This window comes from Coregonus lavaretus, assembly GCF_964263955.1.
Source record: "Coregonus lavaretus genome assembly, chromosome: 14".
In the NCBI taxonomy this organism is placed as follows: Eukaryota; Metazoa; Chordata; class Actinopteri; order Salmoniformes; family Salmonidae; genus Coregonus; species Coregonus lavaretus.
In genome coordinates, this window is record NC_140001.1 from 17,575,564 (window position 1) to 17,598,444 (window position 22,881).

At 42.5% G+C, this 22,881-nt stretch overlaps 2 protein-coding genes across 4 annotated transcripts in view; both read right to left on the minus strand.

The window, feature by feature from the left end:
- LOC311141169 (long-chain-fatty-acid--CoA ligase ACSBG2-like) lies at positions 1–14,959 on the minus strand. 2 transcript variants are annotated; one of them, XM_084176421.1, is made up of 15 exons: positions 14,799–14,959; positions 12,509–13,711; positions 12,070–12,344; positions 9,620–9,891; positions 9,005–9,093; positions 8,676–8,796; positions 8,433–8,513; positions 7,912–8,061; positions 4,537–4,704; positions 4,174–4,355; positions 3,693–3,926; positions 3,289–3,506; positions 1,743–1,882; positions 1,287–1,530; positions 1–770 (listed from the first exon to the last, which is right to left on the minus strand). In XM_084176421.1, the coding sequence occupies exons 2-15, from the start codon at positions 12,571–12,573 to the stop codon at positions 685–687; spliced, it is 2,325 nt and encodes a 774-aa protein (XP_084032547.1). In that variant the 5' UTR covers positions 12,574–13,711; positions 14,799–14,959; the 3' UTR covers positions 1–684. The 2 variants fall into 2 exon arrangements, with proteins under 2 accessions (XP_084032547.1, XP_084032548.1); XM_084176422.1 differs by lacking the exon at positions 14,799–14,959 and having other exon boundaries at positions 12,509–12,583; positions 13,618–13,967.
- Positions 14,047–22,881, minus strand: part of LOC311141168 (long-chain-fatty-acid--CoA ligase ACSBG2-like) — an 18,469-nt gene continuing 9,634 nt past the window's right edge. For both annotated transcript variants that reach the window (XM_084176419.1, XM_084176420.1), the window contains exons 9-15: positions 22,069–22,236; positions 21,706–21,887; positions 21,225–21,458; positions 20,821–21,038; positions 15,738–15,877; positions 15,282–15,525; positions 14,047–14,765 (exon numbers count right to left, since the gene is read on the minus strand). In XM_084176419.1, the coding sequence (XP_084032545.1) occupies positions 14,680–14,765; positions 15,282–15,525; positions 15,738–15,877; positions 20,821–21,038; positions 21,225–21,458; positions 21,706–21,887; positions 22,069–22,236 (1,272 nt within the window). In that variant the 3' untranslated portion in view covers positions 14,047–14,679. The remainder of the gene's footprint in view (positions 14,766–15,281; positions 15,526–15,737; positions 15,878–20,820; positions 21,039–21,224; positions 21,459–21,705; positions 21,888–22,068; positions 22,237–22,881) is intronic.

The following is a 22,881-nucleotide window of genomic DNA, read 5'->3' on the forward strand; positions in this document are numbered from 1 at the left end:
TTTGTTTGCGTTTTGCTTTTATTGATCATGTTCATTTAACACATAAAAATAAACATTTTAATATTTATTATAATGTACATGGAAAAGAATTGGCTAAAATCTAATACAAAATTAATATTACAGTGTATCATCCAAATAACGATGGAATCACTTGACAAACATTACATTAATGATACAATGATTTTGTTTTGATAGCATTCTCATTTACTTGAAGTGTGTACAGTATAGCATTGCTACATTTACATTCTCCTTGGTATCTCCTTAGATTCTCCTGGCACATCTTGAGAGAACATAACAAGTGGTTTTTGCAAACATGTTCATATATTTAACAAATAATAAACTAAAAAGCCTATGATAGTGATATGACTTTGAAACTATTGCCATGGTTGCAATAACAGTTAATTTTTGCAGAGTAGCTTACAAGAAGCACAAACTGCTTTCACTGTTGTGGACACTAGATTTGGCGATGATGATTATACGGTTTATTTACAAAAAAAGTGCAAATATCATTGCTGTGAAATCTTATGTACATTAAAACAGCATAAATATTGATATGGAGCAGATACCAATGGGATAATTCTCTAGTTACTGGAGAACGAGACACATTCAAATGTCTACATATGCATTTAATAGTCCAATAACTACAGTCTTCCAATTTTCTCTAGTCCTTGTTGAGTTCCTCTGTTATTCTTGTGCCATTCCATAAATCTCGTTGATTTTCTCCTGGAACATTTTGACAACAACCCCCCTCTTTAGCTTCATGGTAGGTCCTGGAGAGAAGATAGAAGAAATAATGGACTTACTGTGCTCTCAAAATGGGTGTCCTCGCTTTCCTGTGCTTCTTCAATCACAACATTTGACTTCCTCAACAGCTTCGTAGAAAGATTATGCAAATATGCAATGGTATCCACAGGAATGTTGTTTGGTATAAAACAGTCACAAGACTGCCGCATCAGATACTGTCCATGATAAAAATTACTGTCAAAACACTTACTTACTTCTCTCTGAGTTCTTTGTAAAAGTGTGTCAAATTATGAAAAAACTAATGATCTATTGAAAATGACCTACAACCTCACAAGACTAGCTTTAGTTTAGTTATCTAGCTTTAGTTTAATATATATTTATTTTAATCCCACAATGAACAAAGAAGCACACAAAATCAACTCACTAAGATGAGGAAGAAAATGCGATCCAAGACTATTCACTGCTCTCTTCTGTCACATGCTCAAACAGACAGAACCAACCAATAAAAACCAGCCACTGATTTCTCACACTGACTGACTCACCCAGTTCCCCCCCGGATATGGAGAAATCTCTGTCCAAAATGACCCACTTCTGGACTCTCTGGGCGTTGGAGGTGGCCTTAGCATTCACGCGCTCTATGCCCTCCTGGATGGCCTTGTAAATAGCTGGTTCCTTACTGGCTATGATCTCAGAGGCCTTGGTTGCCGTGACGCCATGCTGCTGGCAGAACGCCACAGACTCTGGGGTCAGCTCATCCGTCGGCTCACCATTGTCGTCGACTACACACTACGGAGGGAGAGTGGGGTCAAAGGTTAGGAGTGATCCAGGAGTTGTAGTATTTGCTGAACAGAGCAAACATCAAATAGCCTGGTTCCAGATCTGTTCGTGCTGTATAACTATATTCTAATTGCTTAATAATTCTAAAGCAAGAATTCTAAAGCATGCCAATGACCATAGGAATTGGCAATACAGGACACATATAACGTTTGAGGCCTTACTTTGAGCGTGAGCATCATGGAGAGGAATTTCAACTTGTCTCCGAGCAACATGGCGTTGCTGATGATGGCGATCTCTGCTTTCACTGCATCCTCAATTGGTACAGGTGGGATGTTCTCTCCTCCTGCTGTTATGATAAGCTCTGCAGGACAAGAGATTTCATTCTTAGGATATTTAGATCATAGGTCTACATTTTACATTTACATTTGAGTCATTTAGCAGACGCTCTTATCCAGAGCGACTTACAGTTAGTGCATACATTTAAAAAAATTCATACCCCCTGTGGGAATCGAACCCACAACCCTGGCGTTGCAAACGCCATGCTCTATCAACTGAGCTACATCCCTGCCGGCCATTCCCTCCCCTACCCTGGATGACGCTGGGCCAATTGCACGCCGCCCCATGGGTCTCCCGGTCGCGGCCGGCTACGACGGAGCCTGGATTCGAACCAGGATCTCTAGTGGCACAGCTAGCACTGCGGTGCAGTGCCTTAGACCACTGCGCCACTCGGGAGACTGTCTACACAGTGTTCTACTATCAAGAATGGTCCACCACCCAAAGGACATCCAGCCAACTTGGCACAACCGTGAGAAGCATTGGAGTCAACATGGGCCAGCCTCCCTATAGAACAACACCTTGTAGAGTCCATGCCCCGACATATTCAGGCTGTTTTGAGGGCAAAAGAGGGTGCAACTCAATATTAGGAAGGTGTTCCTAATGTTTTGTACACTCAGTGTATTTGAAATACTACGGTATTATCCGCAAAAAAACACTGTATTAAATACTACAGTAAGATTTTAAAACTATAGTAGTACAACAGTATTTCATTTGCATATACTCCACCCATTCCCATCCCCCATATCCCTATTTGTACCACCCATGATTGAGACACCTACATGCGAAGTATATTCCCTACAGGTTATAGAGAAGTGCAGAGGCTCTGAAATATCCGATCAGACTCCATTCCTACCTACCTACAGGTTATGGAAAATTTGCTCAAGGAAAAAGGCCCACTTCTATGTCAAAGATAATGAAACAAAAAACACTAAATACTACAGTAATATCTGCAAAAACACTACAGTAATTGCTATAGTATATACAATAGTTCTTACTACAGTATTTATACTATTTTACTAGAGTATACTACAGTCATGTCCACAAAAATAGTACAGTGAATACTATAGTATTCTATGGTCATGTCCACAAAAACACTTCAGTGAATACTATAGTATACTACAGTCATGTCCGCAACAACACTACAGTGAATACTATAGTATACTTCCGCAAAAACACTAAAGTCAATACTATAGTATATAAATATAGCAATACTACAGTATTTAGAGCATAGTATACTATAGTATTTTTTCATATGGGGAAGTTACCCTTAGGCACAGACTTAGGATCAGGAGAAGGTACATAAAATTGAACGTAGATCAGTGTCTAGGAGCAACTGCATCCTATTCCCATTGACACCCAGCACTGGCAGCCATGTTGTATAATGGCTACTGTATATACATCTATAAAATAAACTATAAGTAAGTACTATACCCTTTATCCTCCCTGTGATGAATAGGAAGTTGTCCTTGTCGTGCTTGCCCAGATCTCCAGAGTGCAGCCAGCCCTCCTGGTCCAGGGCCTCCTCAGTCTTCTCTGGCTCGTTCAGGTAGCCCATGAACACATGACGCCCCCAGAAACAGATCTCACCATTCCCATCCTCGTCTGGCTTATCCAACTTGGTCTGGCAGCCAACCACTACCTTTCCACAGCTGAGGATAACATCACGGTGAGACCGAAAAGCAAGAATGTTTATTAGATGTCACTTCATATCTGATGGCTTATCAGTATCAATTAATTCTTTGCTATTATGCAATGATAGCTTTGTCAACTACAAATTAATTAATGTAACTGTCATTAAAAATGTCAGTTCACATCCTAGTTTTCCAGTTGCTGACCTCATGATCTTGAAGTTATTCTCCCAGGAGATGGTGTGAGGGCCGGTGCTTTCACTCATCCCATACAGCTCATACAGGGGGAGGCTAAGGCTCATGAAGTACTCCAGAGTCTCCTTAGTGATGGGTGCGGCCCCCGTTAAGCAGTTCTTGCAGCGGTCCAGGCCCATGGCCCAGCGAACCTTCTTAAACACCAGGTTGTTTGCCAGCATGAAGCCCCAGGGCACCAGGTTCTCACTGTAATCCACAACAAACAAGGAGGAATACCACACATTGTGGAAAATATTAGGGGTGGAATTTAATCTAGTTTAGGATGTAAAAAATGCTATTTGGGCGTGAGTGAGGATGCATGTTTTTTCTAATGTTATTGATAAGATCATATCTATGGGTGAAACAAATCAAAAATAATTTGGTGCACTGAAAATATGCCTTCTTTCTGAAGTGTGGGTTTAATGAACAACAACAACCTGACATAAATCCTTACCCATTCATGGCACTGTAGCTGACTTGCAATCCGATGGATTTAGCCCAGTCAGCCACTCTTTTCTTCATACCAGAGGACTTGGCACCGATGGCTTTCATCTTCTCCTGCATCTTCTCCCACACACGGGGAACTCCCAGGAAACTGGTGGGGCGCACCTCTTTCAGAGTAGTCCCCAAAGAGCCCTATGAAATCAGAAAGTTACCAGTTATCAAGTCATATAAAGTTACCCCAGTCCCACCCTTCCCAACCCAGTCAAAACCAAACCACCACACCTCAATCAATTATTGCCTTAGTAAACAGCATTTTGAAAGGAAAGCAATGCACAGCATCATTATCTGTAATATAACAGTTAGGGATTCTGACCTTCAGGGCGTCTGGGTCTGCGAAATACGTTGCCCCTGCAAATCTCATGGCGATCCACATGTCGTTGACCTGGGCAGCTACATGGCTCAGGGGCAGGTAGCTCACCACGCACTCCACACCATGTTGCAGACCTGTCATGGCGCCCGCCGCATTTGAAGTCCAGGTAATCTGAGGAGAGAGTCAGATGAGGCTTTCAACCAATGTTATTACAACCTCCTTTACCACAGAGGAAACTATAAGATGTTTTGTTTGTCCTTTACTTGATGTGAACAATACATGGATAAAACTGTGACACTTTCACATACTGAATCCAGTGCCCAGTGGCCCAAGAGCTATCTCCACTATATAGTACATATAATGTGTCTGATGGCGTCACCACATTCTGTGAGGATGAAGGAGGAACCACCTGGATACTGCGGTACAGTAAATGTACATGTAAATATAGACCTTTTTCCTGACTAGTCTATTTTCAGTGCATTCGGGAAAGTATTCAGACCCCTTAACTTTTTTTCAGATGTTGTTACGTTAAAGCCTTATTCTAAAATTGATTAAATTGTTTTTTTCGATCATCAGTCTACACACAATACCCATAATGACAAAGCAAACACAGGTCTTTAGACATTTTTGCAAATGTATTACAAATAAAAAACTGAAATAACACTTTTACATAAGTATTCAGACCCTTTACTCAGTACTTTGTTGAAGCACCTTTGGCAGTGATTACAGCCTCAAGTCTTCTTGGGTATGACGCTACAAGCTTGGCACACCTGTATTTGGGGAGTTTCTCCCATTCTTCTTTGCAGATCCTCTCAAGTTCTGTCAGTTAGTCATGTCTGAGCACAGCTATTTTCAGGTCTCTCCAGAGATGTTCGATCGGGTTCAAGTCCCGGCTCTGTCTGGGCCACCCAAGGACATTCAGAGACTTGTCCCGAAGCCTTGGCTGTGTGCTTAGGGTTGTTGTCCTGTTGGAAGGTGAACCTTTGTCCCAGTCTGAGGTCCTGAGGTCTCTGGAGCAAGTTTTTATTCTTTTTGATTTTCTGGATATTTTTTTCTCATTTTGTCTGTCATAGTTGACGTGTATCTATGATGAAAATTACAGGCCTCTCTCATCTTTTTAAGTGGGAGAACTTGCACAATTGGTGGCTGACTAAATACTTTTTTCCCCTACTGTAAATGTGATATTTCCGATTTTAATTTTTAATACATTTGCAAACATTTCTAAAAACCTGTTTCTGCTTTGTCATTATGGGGTATTGTGTGTAGATTGATGAGGAAACAATTTCATTTAATCCATTTTAGAAAAAGGCTGTAACGTAACAAAATGTGGAAAAAGTCAAGGGGTCTGAATACTTTCCGAATGCACTGTACATCATCATGTCCATGTAAGTTTTTTTTGGGGGGGGCTTGCCTGTTTTGCATGTTATTTTGCCATTAATACATGTCACATATCAGTTTGCAAACAATGTAAAACAAATATATATATCTTTGAGTTAATAAAGCCACATACAAACATGGTCTCTTTTTTGTTTTCTTGAGTAAGGCAGCTCCAAAATGCAGGTGTTTCAGCCTAGCTCAGTGCTTTCTGTGGTGGTGGGGCAAGCCAGCAGAAAATACGGAGCGTTGCGCCGTGATTGGCTCAGTGTTATGTCACTCATGGGGACACTACGTCACCGCCAAGTCTAAGGGTAGAGCTAGATAATTCAAGCCCCTTGCGTGCTGCCATTGAGTTACATTAGAAGTGCCCATCCAAGAAGGCTCAAGGTCATTGGCCACAGATAAAATGATGTAAAATCACGTTACATCTACAGTAGCTTTGATTGGACTGATCATGTTAACATCATACTTTCAAAATCTTAACTAGCAGTCATCATCATTAATCAAGTCGACAATCTACTGGCAAATCCTTTTTAATCCTTGTCATATGAAGATAAATAATGAAGAGAAATTATAGATAAAATGTATCGGTGCTCATCAGCCATTGGACATAAACATTACACAACAAGTTGCAAATTCAACAATGAGTGGGTTGGAACGAATCAGTGGCTAACTGCAAGCATTGCAAAGCAATCATTAGCCTGCTATTCAGTGGAGTGGCTGTGTGGTCCCAAGTCTAAGATTAAAGGTCTCTTTTCATGGTTTAAATGATAAACATTCAACATTGGCCATGCTGTCAATGAAGCATGATTTGTGTCGCGCTCAAAACAACTGTTAACTCGGAACTGCAAAATCTGACTTCAGTGAGTTCAAGACAACTGGGAACTCTGGAAAAACGAGCTACGACTGGGAAAATAAGTGTTGAACTTAGTTTTGAACTTATTTGAACTTTCATCCAACTCGGAATTGTAAATCCGGAACTCGGGCCTCTTTCTAGAGCTATGACCTAAAGATCACTGACGTCATCATGATTCAACCTTTTCCCAGTTGTCTTGAAAGCACCATAAATCCAGAGAATGCCAGACTTTGATGACAAAAATTGCCCACGAAGGACCGCTGCGCCACCTTCCTGTTCAAGTGAGCACAGCACAACAAGGTGAGTCTAAAAATGTATTGTATGCTGCTGCATAAATAATGTAATATGCCAGGGAGATATGTATGCTGTAGCTAAGAAAGTAATACTAAGTGTATGTTGTGTAGTAAGCTGTTAGTAGCCCATGTGCCTCACCCTAATAATTTGGTTGATTTTCACCTCTTAATTTCGCCTACTGTTCTGACTTGGTGGTGCACATGTAGCCTATAACCTGTTTTTGAGAAATGTAATCATCTAATATTGTAAGAGCTTTCATTGTCTGCTTATATGCCCCCTTTATTTATCCTACGGTTCTGACTTGGTGTACAGGGAGAACACTGTAAGAACGGCCCATGTTCTGAATTCTGTCGCTGTACATTTCAAAAGTGCTGAACAAATAGTTATATTGACTACGTCCGTCCTAGCTCGCTCATTAATGTCTTAATCGAAATTACGGATTGCCTCTTATCTGCTTGTCGTCCCCTTATGCCATTGTTTGTACATCTCAATTGTCAGTAGAAACCACATTTGTTTAAGCAAGTCAGCCATATCAGCTATGTTTTTTTTAAAGGCAGTAAATGAGTCTGAATGAACTGTTTCGCTGCCAGACAAGGCTCTGCTGATAGCCAGGTGTAGCAGTGGTAAGGTGTTGGGACTGCTGTTGTGACTCTGCTGTTGGGACAGCTTTATGTAGGCCCTAACAGTTTGTGGGCACCATTTGTCACCGTTATAGTGCAATGAATGTATTGTTTAGTGTTGTGTTGTGTAGTGTAGTGTAGTGGCTTTGCTGGCATGCATCCCACATTATTTTATTTTTTGCCCCACCAAGATTGAAATCGCGTACTGATCATGTCATTGTCAATACTCACATTGTCATGGCTTAGCATGACCCCTTTGGGGTTGCCCGTGGTTCCAGAGGTGTAGATGAGCGTACAACACTGGTTAGCCCTCTGACTGTCCACCACGGCATCCAGCAGTTCATCAGACACCTCCTCGCCCAGCTTCATAAACTCAGCCCACTGTAGGAGGACAGAGGTTGAGTCAATAACACCTGATTCACAATATAGGGCCAATCTCAACCGTACTGGCTTGGATATTTTATTTTCACATTGTCCTTTTCAGAAGGGTTCCATCAACTATGGTGGATGCGTAATCAAGCCAGCCCAGTACAGCTTGACTTGGCTCAGTTTGCTCAGTAATGTGAAGGGATTAAGAGTCTCACAGTTACAGTTACAGTGTGTGACAGGAAATATTGTGTACTACAATATTCAAGGAAATACTGTGTGCTACTAACATTGCTATATCCGTTATGCAAATCAGGAATGTTTTTTTCCCGGGCGGCTAAACATGATGATGCTTATAGATCTTCTTCATTTCAATACAAACTTACAGTGTACAGGTTTGGCAGCTTCTGTTGCAGTTCATCCTTGTACTGAACAATAGCTTTCAAGTGTGGAAGCTGGTCCTTAATCTGAAAGGTATGGACAAAGTAGGGAATTTATAATTAATCATTTTGGCACAAAATCAATACATGTATAAAGAGACTATGTTCACTCGATCTACTTACAAATACAATTTAGAGCGCAGTATTGGATTATTGTAATTTTAAAATCTTCGTGTTATGGGGTCTCACCTGGAGGATTTTGAGGAGCTGTTTGTGGTTCTCCACCACCAGGACGTTGGCCTCACAGTTGTCTGCCACATACTGACACGCCTCGGGGGAGTTGGTGGTGTATATGCCTGCAGCAAAACCCCTGGCAGACCACACACATCAGGTCAGACAACTTTCTTATTGAGGTAGTTTAGACTGTGATTGCTGTCCTTGGAGTGTGTGGGATGAATTAGCCTTCTATGAGTAAGCAGCTGGTTGTCTAAGTCTCACAGAATGCAGTATGAACAATAGTGCAGGGTAGTGCATGGTAAGACAGTGCATGCTATATGGAAAATTATTGTTATTATTACCCAGCCAGGATACAGCCGATGTCTGAGATGAACCACTCGGGAGAGTTAAAGCCCAGAATACCGACGCCATGGTAACGCTCCAGCCCCAACTACAGTAGAGGGGGGAAGAGACCGAAATAAAAATGTATAATCAATGAGAATGTGGCACACTGCCTCATTTACTGTTGACCTATATGATGCTTTGTAAACTACCCCACTTTATCGCCTCTCCGTGACAAGTAACTTTAGCTTTGAATCTAACACACCCAAGTGTTGGTTTTAACCAGCACCATTCTTACAAGGAGACAGAAATGACAATGGGAGAACATTCTTTCTGCTGTGCAAACATTCATAATCCCCTCTCTCTGGAGGTCAAATTCTAAATAGTCCATAGCCTATTTGAAGATTCAGTGATGTTAACAGATCTGCATTATAGTTAATATTCTATTAGAATTCACTGGCGCAGTTCAAAAATACTCCTAGGCCTCGAGCCATTGAAAAATACAGAGCACATCCAGGTACAAGTACATCATAACATAGAGCATAGAAAACCTTTTCTATTAAATCTCACGCAAGCATAGACCATAGAGCAACTAAAGAGCACAGACACTCACACAACTACATCAATATACAGACCTTGAGGAAGCTCTTGGCCGCCGCTCGGCACTGCTGGTAGTACTCCCTCCAGTTCAGGGTGACCCACTGCCCCTCTTTCTTGGACGCCACCGCGGGCAGGTCTCCATAGATCTTCACCGTCTTCAAGAACATCTGGTGGACGGTCATGGGGGCCTCGGATCCCGGCCCCGTCTCAGCCATCCTCAGCTTGACTGCCTGGTCCCTGGAGGTGCACCAGAGCTGCTCTGCTGGGGCCAGGGACACATCCGACAGCTTCAGGGGCACCGAGGCACCTGTAGTGCGGGGACAGCAGGGGTAGCAGTTGCCTGTCATCAGTGGTCGTTTATGGAGTAATCTTAGAGACTAGTATTCCCCTTCCCTGTTCCCACAAGAATGCAGTGGAATGCAGGTAGGTACAGCTTTACTCCTTCCTCCTTCGCAGTCAGTGTGAAGCATAAATATTTGGGCTGCCTGTATCAGATTACTTCAGAGAATGTCCCTGCCTACCCACCAGTCAGGTTTTAGTGTTGAACATTGCTCTGATTAAATAGAAAAGGTTAAAGTTGATTGATCAAAAACAAAAAAAGAATTACAGGCAAAAGAAAAGATTTCTCATAGTCATAGATCAAATAATAATTGACTGTTCATGAGTGTCTGCAACCCTTAAATGATTATGCTTTCAGGCACAGTTCCGTCAACCTGTTTCACAAATGTCTTTATAGCTGCTATATTATGAATTACAAAACATATACAGTGGGGGGAAAAAAGTATTTAGTCAGCCACCAATTGTGCAAGTTCTCCCACTTAAAAAGATGAGGGAGGCCTGTAATTTTCATCATAGGTACACGTCAACTATGACAGACAAATTGAGATTTTTTTTCTCCAGAAAATCACATTGTAGGATTTTTAATGAATTTATTTGCAAATTATGGTGGAAAATAAGTATTTGGTCACCTACAAACAAGCAAGATTTCTGGCTCTCACAGACCTGTAACTTCTTCTTTAAGAGGCTCCTCTGTCCTCCACTCGTTACCTGTATTAATGGCACCTGTTTGAACTTGTTATCAGTATAAAAGACAACTGTCCACAACCTCAAACAGTCACACTCCAAACTCCACTATGGCCAAGACCAAAGAGCTGTCAAAGGACACCAGAAACAAAATTGTAGACCTGCACCAGGCTGGGAAGACTGAATCTGCAATAGGTAAGCAGCTTGGTTTGAAGAAATCAACTGTGGGAGCAATTATAAGGAAATGGAAGACATACAAGACCACTGATAATCTCCCTCGATCTGGGGCTCAACGCAAGATCTCACCCCGTGGGGTCAAAATGATCACAAGAACGGTGAGCAAAAATCCCAGAACTACACGGGGGGACCTAGTGAATGACCTGCAGAGAGCTGGGACCAAAGTAACAAAGCCTACCATCAGTAACACACTACACCGCCAGGGACTCAAATCCTGCAGTGCAGACGTGTCCCCCTGCTTAAGCCAGTACATGTCCAGGCCCGTCTGAAGTTTGCTAGAGTGCCTTTGGATGATCCAGAAGAGGATTGGGAGAATGTCATATGGTCAGATGAAACCAAAATATAACTTTTTGGTAAAAACTCAACTCGTCCTGTTCGGAGGACAAAGAATGCTGAGTTGCATCCAAAGAACACCATACCTACTGTGAAGCATGGGGGTGGAAACATCATGCTTTGGGGCTGTTTTTCTGCAAAGGGACCAGGACGACTGATCCGTGTAAAGGAAAGAATGAATGGGGCCATGTATCGTGAGATTTTGAGTGAAAGCCTCCTTCCATCAGCAAGGGCATTGAAGATGAAACGTGGCTGGGTCTTTCAGCATGACAATGATCCCAAACACACCGCCCGGGCAACGAAGGAGTGGCTTCGTAAGAAGCATTTCAAGGTCCTGGAGTGGCCTAGCCAGTCTCCAGATCTCAACCCCATATAAAATCTTTGGAGGGAGTTGAAAGTCCGTGTTGCCCAGCGACAGCCCCAAAACATCACTGCTCTAGAGGATATCTGCATGGAGGAATGGGCCAAAATACCAGCAACAGTGTGTGAAAACCTTGTTAAGACTTACAGAAAACGTTTGACCTGTGTCATTGCCAACAAAGGGTATATAACAAAGTATTGAGAAACTTTTGTTATTGACCAAATACTTATTTTACACCATAATTTGCAAATAAATTCATTAAAAATCCTACAATGTGATTTTCTGGATTTTTTTTCCTCATTTTGTCTGTCATAGTTGACGTGTACCTATGATGAAAATTACAGGCCTCTCTCATCTTTTTAAGTGGGAGAACTTGCACAATTGGTGGCTGACTAAATACTTTTTTCCCCCACTGTATCATGTGCCTCTTACAGGTGATAAAACATATGTTCTGCTTCAGTTAGGTTGAGTCAATATCCTATTTTTAAAAAATGTAAACCTTGTATCCCTACCACCATAAACTGCTATTACCTGAGAAAGGATCCCCTTGAGGTCCCTCTAGTCCAGGTGATCTGTGTGGTTTGGCTGTTGCTTCAGGTATGCTTGATGGGGTTATCACTGCAGGTTCTACAGCAGCTGTCTCCTGGCTGTCTTTGTCTTCTCCATCAGACTCTGACTCAGAGTTTGGTTGTGTATGTTCTACTACTCCTCCGTTGACGAGGGGACTGGAGTAGATATCCTTCTGTTGGAGTTTCGCAACTTGTGCTAACTGTTTGGTTTCTCCAAGAGGAATGTCACTCACACAACTAGAATAAAAAACATGAAAATAAAATATACTTTAAATGAATAAACACTCAGTAATTAAATACTGTACCATTATTTGGTAAATATTAAGTAATAATAAACTGGTATTTCAACAGTCCTGACAGAATTAGTCTCCAGCATAGAAGGTTACGATAGGTCCACATACCTCTCAGAACTCTTTTCTACGACAGGAACCCCATTGGTGACAACGGAATCCTGTTGGTCAGACATCTTGTAATTGCTTAAATAAAAGAGGTCAAATAACTAATGTCAGTTGCCTATCATGCTGTAAGCCCCTATGGGATTTAACTTTGTGCAATCAGTATGCAGCCATCAGCAACCTTTCCCCACTAATAAATTGTGAAATTACTTTGACCAGTCGCTGATTGACCAATTTGTCTGTTGAAATGCTGTTTGACAATTGGCCAAATTCTCTTTGTCCTGCAGTAGCCTTGAAGCCTCCTAAACTAGAAGGACACTGCGCTGAAACAAAACATGAGAGCAGCAGTCTGTCTGGTTGACCAGGTTAATGGCCTGGAAGGCTTTGAGATGACATCCTTCCCAATCACAACTGACCCCTACTGTCTGTCACCCACACTACTGCCAGTCCTTACCCCATAGGCTTTTCTTGACACTGATGTGAGGATCTGAAAGGATATATGTAAACAGTATGCCAGAAACCAGATGGAGCTATTACTGTACCTATAGTACTTACCTAGCCAATCCTGTTCAATCTTTTAGGGGAAATTAAAAAGGGGCATGAGGTCAGTTTACATTTATTTTTATTTTATTTAACCTTTATTTAGCTAGGCAAGTCAGGTAAGAACAAATTCTTATTTACAATGACGGCATACCAAAAGGCAAAAGGCCTCCTGCGGAGAGAAAAAAGTAATGTTGGACAAAACACACATCACGACAAGAGAGACACCACAACACTACATAAAGAGAGACCTAAGACAACAACACAGCATGGCAGCAAAACATGATAACACAGCATGGTAGCTAAACTAGGGATAATTCAATGGTAATTCTAGTATTATAAGAATTTAAAGGAGACCTATTTGTGTTGAACCTCCACGCTTACGGCTTCAGTTCCCATAATTACAAACTTTACCGTGGGTTCCTGTAGTTTGGTGACATCAGTAGGTTTAGATACAGTACTTGAGAAGGACCAACACCACTGTACCTGGTGCTTAGTGTCACTGTAATACATTACTTTTCCACACTGCTACAACACCTCATGGTGGGGTATGTATCCCAGTTTGTAATACATACCATTATAAGACCACGGTCCAGGGAGTTCCCCATCAGCCCAATAGGCTCTTGCCTAATTTACACAGGATGGAGGTTTCAATAATTAAGGGGTCACCTGTAAAAGACAAGTAGCAGACATTCGTAGGAAAACTATAAGAACAAACAGTACGTAGCTAGTTCAGCATGAGCTATCTCAGCAGAACCTCCGGCGTATAAAGCCTCTTGTCAAATGGTTTCTATGAAGTCATACAGTAGCTGTCACATCACAGGCACTGTCCTCTGATGAGGAAATTCATAATTGCTGTTCAAGTGAAACAACAAAGACACTACCTTGGACAGGAAGTAAGGTTCGTGTGAGATACTACCAACGTTATGGTTTTTTTGGGGGGTCCAGAACAGTTTGTTTGCGTTTTGCTTTTATTGATCATGTTCATTTAACAGATAAAAATAAACATTTTAATATTTATTATAATGTACATGGAAAAGAATTGGCTAAAATCTAATACAAAATTAATATTACAGTGTATCATCCAAATAACGATGGAATCACTTGACAAACATTACATTAATGATACAATGATTTTGTTTTGATAGCATTCTCATTTACTTGAAGTGTGTACAGTATAGCATTGCTACATTTACATTCTCCTTGGTATCTCCTTAGATTCTCCTGGCACATCTTGAGAGAACATAACAAGTGGTTTTTGCAAACATGTTCATATATTTAACAAATAATAAACTAAAAAGCCTATGATAGTGATATGACTTTGAAACTATTGCCATGGTTGCAATAACAGTTAATTTTTGCAGAGTAGCTTACAAGAAGCACAAACTGCTTTCACTGTTGTGGACACTAGATTTGGCGATGATGATTATACGGTTTATTTACAAAAAAAGTGCAAATATCATTGCTGTGAAATCTTATGTACATTAAAACAGCATAAATATTGATATGGAGCAGATACCAATGGGATAATTCTCTAGTTACTGGAGAACGAGACACATTCAAATGTCTACATATGCATTTAATAGTCCAATAACTACAGTCTTCCAATTTTCTCTAGTCCTTGTTGAGTTCCTCTGTTATTCTTGTGCCATTCCATAAATCTCGTTGATTTTCTCCTGGAACATTTTGACAACAACCCCCCTCTTTAGCTTCATGGTAGGTCCTGGAGAGAAGATAGAAGAAATAATGGACTTACTGTGCTCTCAAAATGGGTGTCCTCGCTTTCCTGTGCTTCTTCAATCACAACATTTGACTTCCTCAACAGCTTCGTAGAAAGATTATGCAAATATGCAATGGTATCCACAGGAATGTTGTTTGGTATAAAACAGTCACAAGACTGCCACATCAGATACTGTCCATGATAAAAATTACTGTCAAAACACTTACTTACTTCTCTCTGAGTTCTTTGTAAAAGTGTGTCAAATTATGAAAAAACTAATGATCTATTGAAAATGACCTACAACCTCACAAGACTAGCTTTAGTTTAGTTATCTAGCTTTAGTTTAATATATATTTATTTTAATCCCACAATGAACAAAGAAGCACACAAAATCAACTCACTAAGATGAGGAAGAAAATGCGATCCAAGACTATTCACTGCTCTCTTCTGTCACATGCTCAAACAGACAGAACCAACCAATAAAAACCAGCCACTGATTTCTCACACTGACTGACTCACCCAGTTCCCCCCCGGATATGGAGAAATCTCTGTCCAAAATGACCCACTTCTGGACTCTCTGGGCGTTGGAGGTGGCCTTAGCATTCACGCGCTCTATGCCCTCCTGGATGGCCTTGTAAATAGCTGGTTCCTTACTGGCTATGATCTCAGAGGCCTTGGTTGCCGTGACGCCATGCTGCTGGCAGAACGCCACAGACTCTGGGGTCAGCTCATCCGTCGGCTCACCATTGTCGTCGACTACACACTACGGAGGGAGAGTGGGGTCAAAGGTTAGGAGTGATCCAGGAGTTGTAGTATTTGCTGAACAGAGCAAACATCAAATAGCCTGGTTCCAGATCTGTTCGTGCTGTATAACTATATTCTAATTGCTTAATAATTCTAAAGCAAGAATTCTAAAGCATGCCAATGACCATAGGAATTGGCAATACAGGACACATATAACGTTTGAGGCCTTACTTTGAGCGTGAGCATCATGGAGAGGAATTTCAACTTGTCTCCGAGCAACATGGCGTTGCTGATGATGGCGATCTCTGCTTTCACTGCATCCTCAATTGGTACAGGTGGGATGTTCTCTCCTCCTGCTGTTATGATAAGCTCTGCAGGACAAGAGATGTCATTCTTAGGATATTTAGATCATAGGTCTACATTTTACATTTACATTTGAGTCATTTAGCAGACGCTCTTATCCAGAGCGACTTACAGTTAGTGCATACATTTAAAAAAATTCATACCCCCTGTGGGAATCGAACCCACAACCCTGGCGTTGCAAACGCCATGCTCTATCAACTGAGCTACATCCCTGCCGGCCATTCCCTCCCCTACCCTGGATGACGCTGGGCCAATTGCACGCCGCCCCATGGGTCTCCCGGTCGCGGCCGGCTACGACGGAGCCTGGATTCGAACCAGGATCTCTAGTGGCACAGCTAGCACTGCGGTGCAGTGCCTTAGACCACTGCGCCACTCGGGAGACTGTCTACACAGTGTTCTACTATCAAGAATGGTCCACCACCCAAAGGACATCCAGCCAACTTGGCACAACCGTGAGAAGCATTGGAGTCAACATGGGCCAGCCTCCCTATAGAACAACACCTTGTAGAGTCCATGCCCCGACATATTCAGGCTGTTTTGAGGGCAAAAGAGGGTGCAACTCAATATTAGGAAGGTGTTCCTAATGTTTTGTACACTCAGTGTATTTGAAATACTACGGTATTATCCGCAAAAAAACACTGTATTAAATACTACAGTAAGATTTTAAAACTATAGTAGTACAACAGTATTTCATTTGCATATACTCCACCCATTCCCATCCCCCATATCCCTATTTGTACCACCCATGATTGAGACACCTACATGCGAAGTATATTCCCTACAGGTTATAGAGAAGTGCAGAGGCTCTGAAATATCCGATCAGACTCCATTCCTACCTACCTACAGGTTATGGAAAATTTGCTCAAGGAAAAAGGCCCACTTCTATGTCAAAGATAATGAAACAAAAAACACTAAATACTACAGTAATATCTGCAAAAACACTACAGTAATTGCTATAATATATACAATAGTTCTTACTACAGTATTTATACTATTTTACTAGAGTATACTACAGTCATGTCCACAAAAATAGTACAGTGAATACTATAGTATTCTATGGTCATGTCCACAAAAACACTTCAGTGAATACTATAGTATACTACAGTCATGTCCGCAACAACACTACAGTGAATACTATAGTATACTTCCGCAAAAACACTAAAGTCAATACTATAGTATATAAATATAGCAATACTACAGTATTTAGAGCATAGTATACTATAGTATTTTTTCATATGGGGAAGTTACCCTTAGGCACAGACTTAGGATCAGGAGAAGGTACATAAAATTCAAATCAAATCAAATCAAATCAAATCAAATTTTATTGGTCACATGCGCCGAATACAACAGGTGCAGACATTACAGTGAAATGCTTACTTACAGCCCTTAACCAACAGTGCATTTATTTTAAACAAAAAAGTAAGAATAAAACAACAACAAAAAAGTGTTGAGAAAAAAAAAGAGCAGAAGTAAAAAATAAAGTGACAGTAGGGAGGCTATATATACAATAGAATAAAGTGACAGTAGGGAGGCTATATATACAGGGGGGTACCGTTGCATAGTCAATGTGCGGGGGCACCGGCTAGTTGAGGTAATATGTACATGTGGGTAGAGTTAAAGTGACTATGCATAAATACTTAACAGAGTAGCAGCAGCGTAAAAGGGATGGGGTGGGGGGGCAGTGCAAATAGTCCGGGTAGCCATGATTAGCTGTTCAGGAGTCTTATGGCTTGGGGGTAGAAGCTGTTGAGAAGTCTTTTGGACCTAGACTTGGCACTCCGGTACCGCTTGCCGTGCGGTAGCAGAGAGAACAGTCTATGACTAGGGTGACTGGAGTCTTTGACAATTTTAATAATAATAATAATATGCCATTTAGCAGACGCTTTTATCCAAAGCGACTTACAGTCATGCGTGCATACATTTTTGTGTATGGGTGGTCCCGGGGATCGAACCCACTACCTTGGCGTTACAAGCGCCGTGCTCTACCAGCTGAGCTACAGAGGACCACACCATTTTGAGGGCCTTCCTCTGACACCGCCTGGTATAGAGGTCCTGGATGGCAGGGAGCTTTGCCCCAGTGATGTACTGGGCCGTACGCACTACCCTCTGTAGTGCCTTGCGGTCAGAGGCCAAGCAGTTGCCATACCAGGCGGTGATGCAACCAGTCAGGATGCTCTCGATGGTGCAGCTGTAGAATTTTTTGAGGATCTGAGGACCCATGCCAAATCTTTTTAGTCTCCTGAGGGGGAATAGGCTTTGTCGTGCCCTCTTCACGACTGTCTTGGTGTGTTTGGACCATGATAGTTCGTTGGTGATGTGGACACCAAGGAACTTGAAGCTCTCAACCTGTTCCACTACAGCCCCGTCGATGAGAATGGGGGCGTGCTCAGTCCTCTTTTTTTTCCTGTAGTCCACAATCATCTCCTTTGTCTTGGTCACGTTGAGGGAGAGGTTGTTGTCCTGGCACCACACGGCCAGATCTCTGACCTCCTCCCTATAGGCTGTCTCATCGTTGTCGGTGATCAGGCCTACCACTGTTGTGTCGTCGGCAAACTTAATGATGGTGTTGGAGTCGTGCCTGGCCATGCAGTCATGGGTGAACAGAGAGTACAGGAGGGGACTGAGCACGCACCCCTGAGGGGCCCCCGTGTTGAGGATCAGTGTGGCAGATGTGTTGTTACCTACCCTTACCACCTGGGGGCGGCCCGTCAGGAAGTCCAGGATCCAGTTGCAGAGGGAGGTGTTTAGTCCCAGGATCCTTAGCTTAGTGATGAGCTTTGAGGGCACTATGGTGTTGAATGCTGAGCTGTAGTCAATGAATAGCATTCTCACGTAGGTGTTCCTCTTGTCCAGGTGGGAAAGGGCAGTGTGGAGTGCGATAGAGATTGCATCATCTGTGGATCTGTTGGGGCGGTATGCAAATTGGAGTGGGTCTAGGGTTTCTGGGATTATGCTGTTGATGTGAGCCATGACCAGTCTTTCAAAGCACTTCATGGCTACAGACGTCAGTGCCACGGGTCGGTAGTCATTTAGGCAGGTTATCTTAGAGTTCTTGGGCACGGGGACTATGGTGGTCTGCTTGAAACATGTTGGTATTACAGACTCAGTCAGGGACATGTTGAAAATGTCAGTGAAGACACTTGCCAGTTGGTCAGCACATGCTCGGAGTACACGTCCTGGTAATCCGTCTGGCCCTGCGGCCTTGTGAATGTTGACCTGCTTAAAAGTCTTACTCACATCGGCTACGGAGAGCGTGATCACATAGTCGTCCGGAACAGCTGGTGCTCTCATGCATGCTTCAGTGTTGCTTGCCTCGAAGCGAGCATAGAAGTGGTTTAGCTCGTCTGGTAGGCTTGTGTCACTGGGCAGCTCGCGGCTGTGCTTCCCTTTGTAGTCTGTAATAGTTTTCAAGCCCTGCCACATCCGACGAGCGTCAGAGCCAGTGTAGTATGATTCAATCTTAGACCTGTATTGACTCTTTGCCTGTTTGATGGTTCGTCGGAGGTCATAGCGGGATTTCTTATAAGCGTCCGGGTTAGAGTCCCGTTCCTTGAAAGCGGCAGCTCTACCCTTTAGCTCAGTGCGGATGTTTCCTGTAATCCATGGCTTCTGGTTGGGGTATGTACGTACGGTCACTGTGGGGACGACATCATCGATGCACTTATTGATGAAGCCAGTGACTGATGTGGTGTACTCCTCAATGCTGTCTGAAGAATCCCTGAACATGTTCCAGTCTGTGCTAGCAAAACAGTCCTGTAGCTTAGCATCTGCGTCATCTGACCACTTTTTTATTAGCCGAGTCACTGGTGCTTCCTGCTTCAGTTTTTGCTTATAAGCAGGAATCAGGAGGATAGAGTTATGGTCAGATTTGCCAAATGGAGGGCGAGGGAGAGCTTTGTATGCGTCTCTGTGTGTGGAGTAAAGGTGGTCTAGAGTTTTTTCCCCTCTGGTTGCACATTTAACATGCTGGTAGAAATGAGGTAGAACGGATTTAAGTTTCCCTGCATTAAAGTCCCCTGCTACTAGGAGCGCTGCATCTGGATGAGCGTTTTCCTGTTGATTAATGGCCTTGTACAACTCATTCAGTGCAATCTTAATGCCAGCATTGGTTTGTGGTGGTAAATAGACAGCTATGAAAAGTATAGATGAAAACTCTCTTGGTAAATAGTGTGGTCTACAGCTTATCATAAGATACTCTACCTCAGGCGAGCAAAACCTTGAGACTTCCTTAGTATTTGATTTTGTGCACCAGCTGTTGTTTACAAAAATACAGAGACCGCCACCCCTCGTCTTACCCGAGTCTGCCGTTCTGTCCTGCCGATGTAGCGTATAGCCTGCTAGCTGAATGTTGTCATTGTTGTCATTCAGCCACGACTCCGTGAAACATAAGATATTACAGTTTTTAATGTCCCGTTGGTAGGATAACCGTAATCTTAAATCGTCCATTTTATTATCCAAAGCTTGAACGTTGGCTAATAGGATTGATGGGAGAGGCAGTTTACTCGTTCGCCGTCGGATCTTTACAAGGCACCCCGACCTACGTCCACGGTATCTCCGTCTCTTCCTCACGCGAATGACGGGGATCTGGGCCTTGTCTGGAGTCTGTAGAATATCCTTCGCGAACGCCTCGTTGAAGAAAAAGTGTTCGCGAGGTGAGTAATCGCTGTCCTGATATCCAGAAGCTCTCTTTGGTTATAAGAGACGATGGCATAAACATTATGTACAAAATAAATTACAAATAACGCGGAAAAACACACATAATAGTACAATTGGTTAGAGGGCTGTAAAACGGCAGCCATCTTCTTCCGGCGCTGTTCAATTCAGATTGAACGTAGATCAGTGTCTAGGAGCAACTGCATCCTATTCCCATTGACACCCAGCACTGGCAGCCATGTTGTATAATGGCTACTGTATATACATCTATAAAATAAACTATAAGTAAGTACTATACCCTTTATCCTCCCTGTGATGAATAGGAAGTTGTCCTTGTCGTGCTTGCCCAGATCTCCAGAGTGCAGCCAGCCCTCCTGGTCCAGGGCCTCCTCAGTCTTCTCTGGCTCGTTCAGGTAGCCCATGAACACATGACGCCCCCAGAAACAGATCTCACCATTCCCATCCTCGTCTGGCTTATCCAACTTGGTCTGGCAGCCAACCACTACCTTTCCACAGCTGAGGATAACATCACGGTGAGACCGAAAAGCAAGAATGTTTATTAGATGTCACTTCATATCTGATGGCTTATCAGTATCAATTAATTCTTTGCTATTATGCAATGATAGCTTTGTCAACTACAAATTAATTAATGTAACTGTCATTAAAAATGTCAGTTCACATCCTAGTTTTCCAGTTGCTGACCTCATGATCTTGAAGTTATTCTCCCAGGAGATGGTGTGAGGGCCGGTGCTTTCACTCATCCCATACAGCTCATACAGGGGGAGGCTAAGGCTCATGAAGTACTCCAGAGTCTCCTTAGTGATGGGTGCGGCCCCCGTTAAGCAGTTCTTGCAGCGGTCCAGGCCCATGGCCCAGCGAACCTTCTTAAACACCAGGTTGTTTGCCAGCATGAAGCCCCAGGGCACCAGGTTCTCACTGTAATCCACAACAAACAAGGAGGAATACCACACATTGTGGAAAATATTAGGGGTGGAATTTAATCTAGTTTAGGATGTAAAAAATGCTATTTGGGCGTGAGTGAGGATGCATGTTTTTTCTAATGTTATTGATAAGATCATATCTATGGGTGAAACAAATCAAAAATAATTTGGTGCACTGAAAATATGCCTTCTTTCTGAAGTGTGGGTTTAATGAACAACAACAACCTGACATAAATCCTTACCCATTCATGGCACTGTAGCTGACTTGCAATCCGATGGATTTAGCCCAGTCAGCCACTCTTTTCTTCATACCAGAGGACTTGGCACCGATGGCTTTCATCTTCTCCTGCATCTTCTCCCACACACGGGGAACTCCCAGGAAACTGGTGGGGCGCACCTCTTTCAGAGTAGTCCCCAAAGAGCCCTATGAAATCAGAAAGTTACCAGTTATCAAGTCATATAAAGTTACCCCAGTCCCACCCTTCCCAACCCAGTCAAAACCAAACCACCACACCTCAATCAATTATTGCCTTAGTAAACAGCATTTTGAAAGGAAAGCAATGCACAGCATCATTATCTGTAATATAACAGTTAGGGATTCTGACCTTCAGGGCGTCTGGGTCTGCGAAATACGTTGCCCCTGCAAATCTCATGGCGATCCACATGTCGTTGACCTGGGCAGCTACATGGCTCAGGGGCAGGTAGCTCACCACGCACTCCACACCATGTTGCAGACCTGTCATGGCGCCCGCCGCATTTGAAGTCCAGGTAATCTGAGGAGAGAGTCAGATGAGGCTTTCAACCAATGTTATTACAACCTCCTTTACCACAGAGGAAACTATAAGATGTTTTGTTTGTCCTTTACTTGATGTGAACAATACATGGATAAAACTGTGACACTTTCACATACTGAATCCAGTGCCCAGTGGCCCAAGAGCTATCTCCACTATATAGTACATATAATGTGTCTGATGGCGTCACCACATTCTGTGAGGATGAAGGAGGAACCACCTGGATACTGCGGTACAGTAAATGTACATGTAAATATAGACCTTTTTCCTGACTAGTCTATTTTCAGTGCATTCGGGAAAGTATTCAGACCCCTTAACTTTTTTTCAGATGTTGTTACGTTAAAGCCTTATTCTAAAATTGATTAAATTGTTTTTTTCGATCATCAGTCTACACACAATACCCATAATGACAAAGCAAACACAGGTCTTTAGACATTTTTGCAAATGTATTACAAATAAAAAACTGAAATAACACTTTTACATAAGTATTCAGACCCTTTACTCAGTACTTTGTTGAAGCACCTTTGGCAGTGATTACAGCCTCAAGTCTTCTTGGGTATGACGCTACAAGCTTGGCACACCTGTATTTGGGGAGTTTCTCCCATTCTTCTTTGCAGATCCTCTCAA

Excerpts from the sequence above, each read along its gene's own strand:
- LOC311141169 (XM_084176421.1), bottom strand. The coding sequence starts at position 12,573 with ATGTCTGACCAACAGGATTCCGTTGTCACCAATGGGGTTCCTGTCGTA. Across the intron at positions 8,797-9,004 it reads ATCGGCTGTATCCTGGCTGG|GGGTTTTGCTGCAGGCATAT; the intron begins GTAATAATAACA and ends GTGGTCTGCCAG. Across the intron at positions 3,507-3,692 it reads AATAACTTCAAGATCATGAG|CTGTGGAAAGGTAGTGGTTG; the intron begins GTCAGCAACTGG and ends TGTTATCCTCAG.